A 10,844-nucleotide genomic window follows, 5' to 3' on the forward strand; every position below is an offset into this window, starting at 1 on the left:
ACCACTTTCTGATTAGGAGGCACGCCGTAGTGGAGGACCCCGGAAATTTAGTAACTACTAGGGACAGCCCATTCTTACAATGGGACTTATCCTGGAATGGACCACACTTTTCGCGGGACTGTTCGAAGCCTCACCAACAACATGACTTTCATCAACGTTCCTGCGCATTTTTCCAAGGCGACGGGCCTGACACGAATAAAGCTCCATCAAAAAGGGACTTACCATGCTTCATATCCGCCGCGATACGACTGCTTTTCCCCTTCGAGCTCAATAAAAAAGGACCCACGATGCACACCAAACTCATACAAAATGTTCTTACCCGCCTCTAATCCAAGAAAGCAGCACGACGTATCAAACGTGATTACTTGCTCCCAATGAGAGCTGTTAAGGGGACGGGGTTTTGTGACCGTCAACAGCGTATGCTTGGAGCTCGAACTAGGTTGACCATCGGAGAGGGTTCGCCAGGGAAGACGAGGCGATGTAAAAACAAATAACAGAAGTTTAATACATCTTTACGGGTGATCGGTGCCCTCCAAGAAAAAAAAAACACAGAAACGTTCAACGTACGTGCGCCTGCACGAAAGGGCAGAGAATGTGTGTCCACACGTGGCGGCTCGTAGCTTTTCTAAACCCTCCACCATCCGGGCAGCCTCATTCTCTCTTGCTCCCGAGTAGAGGGCCAGGACACGTTAGGACACGTCAGGTAACCTACACAGAGGGTCATGCGAGGAAAACCACCCCTTCGCGTAGAGGGGGTGAACGTAGGACAGAGGGGGAGTAAGATTCGCACATTCCGCGCTTAATCCCGTCACACACACCTGACGGACAAGTATTTTCATGTTGACGAGCGTAACGATTAGGCACGCCGTGTCCCAGGCATTTGGCATCTGTTCCACTCATTGCCGCACAAAGTGAACAGTAACATAGCCTAGAGGTATCAATGTAGCCTAAAGTTCTTGCAGCATCAATGTGCCAGCGAGGCCGATCTCTGCCGTTGGCGGTGCGCATGTCGCACGGGATGAAATTAAGGTGAAAGCGTTGCTGCGACCACATTGAAGCAGGCCGCTGCAATTTCCACTTTGCGCCCGAGCCAGGACATTGTGGCAAGCTTTTCTTGCGGAGGTGATAACGGGTTGTGTGAGGCCCAACCGATTCTCCAAAGCGGCTCATGAGGATCGAGGCAAGCATGACATCCACACCAAGAGTTTCTGCGTCTTGAAGTGACGACGCATATGCAACTGGGTCCAACGACACCGGGTAGATTTCATGCGCAGTTTCCTCTTCCCGTAAACTTTCTCTGCGCGGAGACAAATAGCGAGTAGATTATATTCTGTGTCATCAGTGGTTCATATTGAATTATGCAGATTACCGCATTTTTTCATTCTTCAGTCCAACGGAACTTCATATATTTTAAATGAACACGAACGTGATGAACACTTCGACTAATTCCACGTTGGTTCCACGATTAGTTTCATCATGGTAACCTGACGTAGTAGACACGAAATCTCAGATTTTTTTCGGAAACCAAGGCACGCCGTCTGAAAGGAACGAGCCCACTCCGCTGCTGCCATAGGGCAATGCATGGTACAATTCTCAAATCCAAACTGTATGTCTAGACCGCCAAGTTATTTATGTCTTTATTTTTCATTAACATTTTAAACTCATTTTTCTTCCAACTCCATAATCTGTATATTTAGTCCACGAGTGTTCGTTCCCTACAAATATCTCAAATTGTGGAAACAATTGGTCACTTAGTAAACGACAATCGGTTGGTATTCGGTTACCTAGCAATGCGCCCACACAAGGCTCTACGCTCAACAATTGTTTGAAAGAAATACTGGTGGCGAGCTTCTTTTATTTTTCATTCCATTATTGCGACACCGTGATGAATGCAACTATTAAGCAAGCACTTTTAAAGAGTCCCTCTGAATTCAGTTGCAGGAAGTTTTCATAGTGAAAAGACCAATTTTGCCAGCCATTCGTATTATGCATGAAATATAGCGCAGTCTTTGCCAGTTTGCGCAGTTCGCTATGCTAACAGCCGCAATTTTTCTACGCTTCCAAAGCAATTATAGAAGACAATGTTGTCAAAGCGCATCTGGCGCTTGTTTTTGTGCCGCGTACCATGTTCGTCCGGTGAATGAAGTTTTGCAGGTACATGGCGTTGACCCACCAGTTGGCCTTGCAGGTCAGGTCGTAGGTGGCGATGGACTCCTTCCAGCGCGGTCCATCGCCGCAGTACGGCAAAAGCACGGCGCAGAAAGCGATCACCGTCATCATCAGTGGCGTCATCCTGCAAAGACGCGTGCATGCTACGGTACACTCACTCATGTCCTGGACAGCATCCTGCACATAACCAGTACTTTTTCGTTTTAGCAGAAAAAGCCCCATATAGGCAGCCATCAAAAGCGTCGTTAACCGTGACCGATCCTTGAAGGGCCCTTCACCAGGTCTGGCCATTTTGAGCTGACAAGCGCAGTGCATAGAATGCGCGCTAACCACCGTGTCTGCTAAGTATTACGTCGCTACGCGCCGCGGAAAGAGCTAAACATGCAAACGAAACGCCCTTTGCTCTTCCTACGGGCACCGCTCTCCCTGCTGGACAGGTGACGTATATGCGCAAGTGCGCCCATGTACATGTATATGTTTCCAATAGAATAAGCGCCAAAATTGACGGCACACAAGAAGAAATACAGACAGGACAAGGCGCCTTGTCCTGTCTGTATTTCTTCTTGTGCGGCGTCAATTTTGGCGCTTATTCTATTGAAAGCTATGCACCAACTAGCCCCACAACGTGTTTTACTACATGTATATGCTGTGACGTGGCTCACAGTGACACGTCACTTCCAGAATTATTCAAGGCAACATCTGTTATTTGTATAATCTGTTGCCTCAATGGACGAACTAAAGTTTAGTGAAATAATAAAACACACAAACCTAATGTCTGCGTGTTTTTCTTTTACTTCGTACTGTAGCGAGAGAGATGTACCTCCGTTTCGTCTGCTTGTCCCCACGTCGTTCAGTCGCGCACACGGACACCGAAATTATGTCATTTTCTACAGTGTTCCGGCGCGCGATCATGCTCTATGAACCGCTTGTATGCCTCAGTGTTCGTGTATCACTACCTTATACCGCTAATTAGGTGTCCTCGTGCACAGTGCGCGAAATTGTGCGCTGCGCGAAACGAGACAAACACAACAGCTCGCACGCGACAGCGGAAGTGGCCGCGCAGCAAAAATGAAGGAAAGGGAGGAAAGAAGACAGCCGTGACGTTTCTTCACGCGTTCCTCGAGCTTCGGTTAGGCAGAACGCAGCGAAAGAATTTCGCTTGCGGAGGCTAGACGGAGAGAGCGTTATGTTGGCTGGTGACGCTCACTTCCTGAAATCATTCGTTCGCGGCACTGAACTATATCTGTCTCGGCTATTAATGAAACAATTTGAAAAATTCTTGCGGTAGAACGCCCCCTAGAGGGCACGCAACAACTTCCAGCGTATACCCTAAAGTTTCCATGTGGCCTGGTGATAGGCCCTTTATGTGACCCGCTAGGCCGCACACAAAAGACTCACGTCTGAAAAACCGCTTACATGCGCACTGCCAGTTATGGCGGCAAAAAAATGCTCACCACAGCATGTCACGGTGCTCACTCTCCCGCCCCCGCCACCTTCAACGCCACATCCTCTCCCGCTGCTATCCCCTCCCCTTTCCCCTCACTCCCGGCAACTTTCTTAACCGCTGCCGTGGCCGCCGACACCAATCGCTATCATTCCCTCTCCCCTTTCTTAGGGCAATCGCTAAAGTAATGGCTGTTTGGTACAGGTTCGCATCTATACTACAAGAAATGTATGCGTTATCATACGGCATAGAGCAGAGAATTCCTACAATGCTGGAATGTTTTGCGCAAGTTTAGCCTTCTCATTTCAATACTTCACACAAGCCACAGGGGAGCAGATTCAGGGATAAGTGACTGCCTTGCATACATCTTGAGACGATCTGTTATACAGGATATCTGTTGATTCGTGGCGTTTAAGGAAAATGTGACGAAATAAATTATCCATATGTATCGCATATTTTGGAATCTACGTGAAGTTAAGCTTTAGTGAAGCGGTAATTTGAATCCTTTACAAGTCACAGCAACAGGTACAATTGTGTTTCTTTTCATTATATGCAGCGTGCACCCTGATAAAAGAATTGTGTTGGTCCACCACAAAGGTCTAAAACTTTAATCCCATGTATTTCCTTGTCGTTTCATGCATGTTTATGCATTGAATAAAGGGAAAATGAGACATCCACCCGATTTGTAGCAATCGCCAACCAGGTCTGTCAGGCTAACCCCGCCTGTACCAACATCATCATCACCACCACCACCTTGGACCGCACGTACAACGTTGAATGTTGTATTATCAAGTGGCCTGATTCAACCATATATGCCAAAAGGCAAACATTCGAATTAGGGAAAAAAAAGTAAGCATGTACTGGTATCGGCTATATGTGAAGCGCGCTCGTAGGAATGGTTGAAAAGTACGATTTCTGGAGTCTACCGTCCCGAACTAGAATTTGGGCGGAAAGCGACACTACGCAAGGCTCCCAACTGGGACTATGAAGTGCGCACACAAGCAGTGCTTACATTTCGCATTTTATCGACACGTGGCACCTGTCAGACACCATGCTATATTGCTATATATAGCAATAAATCCGATATTTGCGCGCCAACATCAATGTGTAAATGCAAGACACGCAACCGTTGCCGGTCGGATATATACGTAGACACAAAGCTACTTCCAATGAAATAAAAAAAAATTATTCCGTCCATATGGCAAGTGTATGCAGGATATCTGAAAATTGAAATAACTATTTGTAGAACTAGATGCATAAACCAACTCGAATAGTCGCCTCACATGTACGCGTTTGTGGATCGAGTAATGGTTGTGCTCGTCTGCCACGGGGCGGCCCTAAGTTCAAATGCTGCTGTGTCGCACTTTGTCCTGTCAAGCACTCCACGTGCAGCGCTTCTAAATCAGCGCGGTCTTAAATGAAATCGAAATGAACCCGCTTGCCCCATTTATTGCTCTGGCGCCTCTTGTGCGTATGTTCTGTGAAATGCCACGGTGTGCAGATGTACAGAACCTTCTGCACTCGTCATGGCGCGACTACACTGTGTAAAAAAGAAAAATGAAACAAAGGAAACCGTTGTCGCAGACATTTTTTTTTTAAACAGAGCGGCTTACGCTAGGGGCCGCATATATTTGTGCCGCATAGTAAGTCTCGTTATTTTAGAACGTTTCTCGTGGATAGACGGTGCTGTAATGAGCGGGATTTGGCTAAGCGAGTAGCACCCATATAACGCGCAAGCGAGCTTACCGTGTCTCATGAACTCAGCAGCCGTGCAGTGTGAAGCGTAGTACGCCGACGTCAAGCGCCAAGAATTTGGTGCTGCTCCAATAATTTCATCGTACTACTTTGCCGTGGACAAAATGAATGCTCCTGTAGCTTACACCTGGCGTCCGTTGTACGCTTCATTCAATGGCTAGAGTGCGTGAAGAAAAAGTCGACTCATTGCCTGAGCGAACTCACTCTTGTTTCTCAGAAACGAAAGCAAATGACACGTGGTCTCCTTTCGATTCTCTCTCTCTCTCTCTCTCTCTCTATATATATATATATATATATATATATATATATATATATATATATATATATATATATATATATATATATATATATACAACTCCTTTATTTCATTTTCACTGCGCTGCTGATGTGTCGATCGCGCTTAATGTTTTTTTTTTTTTTTTTAGCTAAGTAGATCTGCTTACAGTATTTGGCCCGGTTCAAAGAAATCACATGCATCGTTAGGCGTCGCACGAAAAGACAGCATCTGTTCTAACCTGATGCTGCCAGCACTGCTGGCATCGTTGATCAGTGTCGATCGGTGGCGGAAACATGGGGAACAAGCCTCTTTTCGCGTGACCATGTTAGCACACGCAGCGAACGTTACCCCTTACTCTCAGCTCTGTCTCTCTTTCCACGCCTTCGTTGTGCCATTTTGGGTATAGGGCGCAGTTGGGGGAAAGCTTGTATATTTACCGTTTAGAATGTGGGATTCTCACACGTAAACTGATTTCAGCCAGTTCCGCGAAAGTCTATTCTCCGGGCCAGGGCCCGTATTCACAAAAAGCACCTAGGCTAAAATTGTTTGTCAGAGAAAATTCCAGCCAATCCCGATTTTAGATGTAGTATTAGCGAAGGCGGCCAGCCAATGTGTGGCAAAGAACACTTACGAACAACGAGCTTAGTAAATTCAGCCGCTTTGTCTGCGGTAAAAACGAGAGAGAGAGAGAGAGAGAGAGAGAGAGAGAGAGAGAGAGAGAGAGAGAGAGAGAGAGAGAGAGAGATGAAGAGGAAAGGAAGGGAGGCGGTTTGGAGATAGGGGTTAGAAAGAGGACAGAGAATAAAGGGATAAAAAAATGCACACACAGAGACACTCAGACGAAGAGCGTTCCGGTTAGAGACGTTCACGAAGGTTGGTAGATCGCAAGAAGCGCAGTAGGCAGTAAAAACAAAGCGCTTCTACGTGACGCAAAAAGGACCATGTGCAGTCATTCAATGAATAGACCGGACTCGTTGAGTGAGTATTGATAAATGCACGAAGAGGTGAAAAAATATATAAATGGAGCGCCGAGAAACGTAAACATTATGACTTGTATAAGGAAATGATCAGAGGTCACGTTCACGAAGGTTTTTGTTCGTAAGTGCTGTTTGACATTGGCCCACTCGCAGCGCTAATATGTCCAACACCCCGATCGGCTGGTATACGTAGGTGTTGTGTCATTCAGATGCGCTTAAAGAATTTACATGACACTCAGATCAGCAAGCACCTTGCGAAATGTTACAATAAGGTGAGAAAAGGTGACTAGAGAACTGCGCATTGTTTCGGAGAGTGACAACAGATGACAACAGATATGGCTGAGGCTGTCTGATGGCCCTTGCCCATGTCCATGCATTTCGAGGGATGATTTTTCTTTTTGCTCGCATTATTCATGGATTGGCCCATGTTTGTCTATAGTGTAAAATTTATGAGTTTGTCGTAGTTCAACTTACCTCCAGTACCTGTGGAGGTAGAAGAAATACCAGCGATTAGTTCCGCCAGTTGACGCCAACTGCTTTAATGTCACGTAGACAACCAGAAGGCCGCTGTAAATTGTAAATAAAGACGAAAACACTTCGTTAAAAATACCAATTAAGCCTAAGTGGCTTGATAATACAATATTTTCATTAGAAGTATTGACACGTCCTAACTAGATAAACGAAAGGAATAGCTCTACCCGAACAAAGCACGCAACATTAGGTAAGCATGCGTGACAAGAAAAAAAAAAAAGAAAAAGAAGGAAAGAAAACAACAACGAAGAACCTCGTTCTCGAGCACTGCCACGAAGTCACCGCTTATGACAGCGATCGCTACGATAACTCCATGATTACCGCTTCAACGGCCAGTCACGCACTGCATTCACATAAAACAAGCTTTGTGAATATCGGCCGTGAATAAATACACTGCGAAATCATGTTTAAAGTATTATTTTCACGGGTGTATCACTATGTCAGCTACCATTTATTTTTAACGTTGTAGAATTAGCCACATACTTATTTAAACCTCCTCAAGCAACAAACAAATGCGTGCAATCTCCTTTCCCATAAACTCTGTGAACTTTTTCATAGCCATTTGCACATGGCATTAGAAAGTTTTAGCTTGCCTATTCCTGCTTATGGAATACTGAAACATGGGATGGCAGCAGCACTGGTAGCCGCAACGAGTATAGGAACGCTTTCTTTTTTTTTTTTTTTTTTGTGCTACATGGGGCGGCGTCACTCAAAGGGAGAAAAAAAAAATTACTTGTGGTATTGTTGCTACTGGAGCCTATGCATCAGCAGGTAAGTATGACGCTGAAATTGCAATTGTATGTACGTTCTACTAGCTCTGTATACCGTGCTCCAACTCGGTCTGCAGCGATACGGAGCCCTTTCGAGATAGCAGCGCCAGATAAATACTGACCCAGCCGAACGTTCCAGCTGCTGCCAGAGCAATGGGCGTAGCCACGTGATCGTGTTTCTGTCTGATCTCGGTCGCGCTCGCAGCTCGAATGCGAGAGAGAGCCTTCGCGCGCTCTGACGAATGAACCAGCCAAATGTAAACCGCACCCCACGAGAACGCTAAGGAGCGCTCGAAAGCGACCAGTCGAATGTACCTTTAGTTTTATGCCCTCCGCTTGAACTGAAGAGTCACAAGATGGCGCTTCTAGTACTACACGTCTTCGACATTCCGTGAGCGGTAATAGCTCACGGACACGCTGAAACTCTCTACTGCCACAGACAATCAAGCTGTCGAGCCCGCGGGTCGCAAGCTTGCTTCCCGGCAGCCGCATTACGATAGGCGCGAAATGCAAAACGCCCGTGTGGTTGGATTTAGATGCACGCTAAAGAGCCACGGGTGGTTGTAGTTCCATCCGGAGCCCTCCACTAAATACTTCGGTGTTTCTCATAGGTCCCGTGAATGTGCCGCGTTGAGACATTGAACCACAAACAATACACTCTACAGTGGACGGAAAGTTGTCGCTTTCACAATTTGTGTATTTCAAACGTTAGGCGAAGTTATGGTTTCGAATTTTTATGCTTTGCTGCGCTAAGAGGTTGTGAAAGGAGCAAATCTTGAGCTAGAGATTTTGGGCGCGTTCCATTTCACCGCGAAATATTCCGAGTCTTCTCTACGATATGCGGTGTTCTTTCTTCACGCAATTACCTTCGTGACGAGCTCAGTTAAGTCGTTTTATTCTGTCTACTTCATGCGGTGAATGCTCCTCGAAACTCTTATTGCCAGAAAAAAAAAAATATTTCGCGCTAGCCAATGGCTTACCTTATGAAGAAAAACGTATCCACAGTCACGGTGCCATTGGCAAGGCCTTGAGTTATGATGTCCTTGTGAATGACTAGCAGGTCGTCCATATTCCCTGAAAAGAAGTAACCACAAGCTCTGTGTCAAGTGTGGCTACACCACTTTGGCCGCGCAATGCACATTTGCCGAGCCCCCACTGAAATAGGTCAACGTTATGTTTGGACATATAATGACTAAACCAGAGAGAGCTGGGAGTATGTGCGGAGGTGGTGGAAAAAGCTGGCGTGCGCTTACGATAGGTGACCCACTGCTTGGAAAAGGAGAAAGAGTGGCCCAAGATGATCCAGGCCATGCTGAAGAAACGGAGCCCGTGGATGACCTGGATGAACTCCTTCGTTCCGCTCGTGTTGAAAATCTTGGCCCCATTCTCGAGCACCGAGAAGGCGAGAACTGCGCGGCTGAAGGTGGTGCCTGCAAACGAGGGAGGCGAAACACACAAATATATTAGGAGGCAAAAAGAAAAAGAAACGAACAAGGAGAGTTTCTTGCCGTTTGTTTGTTCGATCGATATACATGTCGATGATTCACCGATTGAATGAATGCACGCTGAAAACGGCAAGAAGTGCAGCGTTTGCTTGTTTGTTGTTGTCCAAAAAAAAAAAGGAAAAGGTGAGGATACATGACGCGGAGTTCGTAACCGTCTCATTTGTCGGTGGACACCTGCACTGTCCCGTGGCCAAGGAAGAATGACAGCGGAGGAGATAAAAGAGAGAAACACGACAGTAAAATATGGATACAAATGTTAAACAGGACTAATAAAGGAACTAACGTATAAAATCTATATACATATTATACAGGGTGCCCCAACTACCATGCACCAAGATGTACAAATATGCAAGCACAGTGTAATGTTGTTCGCCATGGCTTGGAGATACTCAGATTATTTTTCACATTCCACCTAATTACACAATTAGTCTTAATCAATTACTCAACTTCTCAAATATTATAACTAGATGAAAAGCGTGAATGAGAAAATTGTTGAGCAACATGAACAACTCTCGATACAGCTTTCTGTTGCTCAATACGTGGTACATAAAAGTGTTTCTTCGAGCGTGGAAGAAGTCCGCAAATACGCACAGAGTGCCTCTAGCGGCCAGTCGCGCGGAAATTTTGCGTATATCAATATTGCAATATATATGAAGCGATGCAATTCATAAAAACGAAGTTTCTGAGACATTTAGTATTACGCGCAATATTGGCCTATGCAGCGCTATTCCTTGACATTTACAGCACCTCTAAGTTGTACGCATCATCGCCATCGAAGGAACCGCTGTACGCAGAGGTATGGTGTTATGTGATGCTCGCGTATGCGGACGGTTTTACGAGCTAGATCCGGCTATTGAATAATTTTCATTTGTTGCTACAATATGCCCCAACAATTCATAACGAGAATGTCGGTATGCGTGCTGGCCGTGACTATTGATCGTAACCTTTGATTGTGACTGAGACCTTGACTGTTGCGATATGTGACGTACCGCGGGATCGGTGCTCTCAACTCAGCTTACAAATGCGTAATTGCTTTCGTGAAATTTCGGAAACGGGCTTCCTCGACCGCACAGCTCGGAAACCTCAGTCAGTAGCCAATGTCTTGAATAGACAAGTGCCCTTTTCAAAACTTTGGCTCCGGGCTGAATCTTGTATTGTTCACCCAGTATTATTATACTAGTAGGGCACCTGAATAGTGACGCATTCAACGCACTTCTGAGAACCAATTTCTGCATCAGAACTACTGGTTTTATCAAGGCTACTAGTAGTGAAGCGAAAAATGCAAAAAAATAGCAAATTCTCTTTTTTTAATCTTTTTTATGTTACATGTACTGCTCCAAAAAGCAAAATGCTAAGAGCATTTTTATGTCAAAAAGAAAAGAAATCCTGTCAGAACATGTTTAAGCTATAACCTTG

General features: G+C 45.6%; 1 protein-coding gene across 3 annotated transcripts in view; it reads right to left on the minus strand.

The window, feature by feature from the left end:
- The window catches only part of LOC142568300 (nose resistant to fluoxetine protein 6-like), a 110,043-nt gene that overhangs the window by 18,195 nt on the left and 81,004 nt on the right, over window positions 1-10,844 (minus strand). For all 3 annotated transcript variants that reach the window (XM_075678286.1, XM_075678287.1, XM_075678288.1), the window contains exons 7-10: window positions 9,177-9,353; window positions 8,904-8,997; window positions 7,097-7,189; window positions 2,125-2,293 (exon numbers count right to left, since the gene is read on the minus strand). In XM_075678286.1, the coding sequence (XP_075534401.1) occupies window positions 2,125-2,293; window positions 7,097-7,189; window positions 8,904-8,997; window positions 9,177-9,353 (533 nt within the window). The remainder of the gene's footprint in view (window positions 1-2,124; window positions 2,294-7,096; window positions 7,190-8,903; window positions 8,998-9,176; window positions 9,354-10,844) is intronic.

Source organism: Dermacentor variabilis, unplaced genomic scaffold (genome assembly GCF_050947875.1).
Source record: "Dermacentor variabilis isolate Ectoservices unplaced genomic scaffold, ASM5094787v1 scaffold_18, whole genome shotgun sequence".
NCBI classification, from domain to species: Eukaryota; Metazoa; Arthropoda; class Arachnida; order Ixodida; family Ixodidae; genus Dermacentor; species Dermacentor variabilis.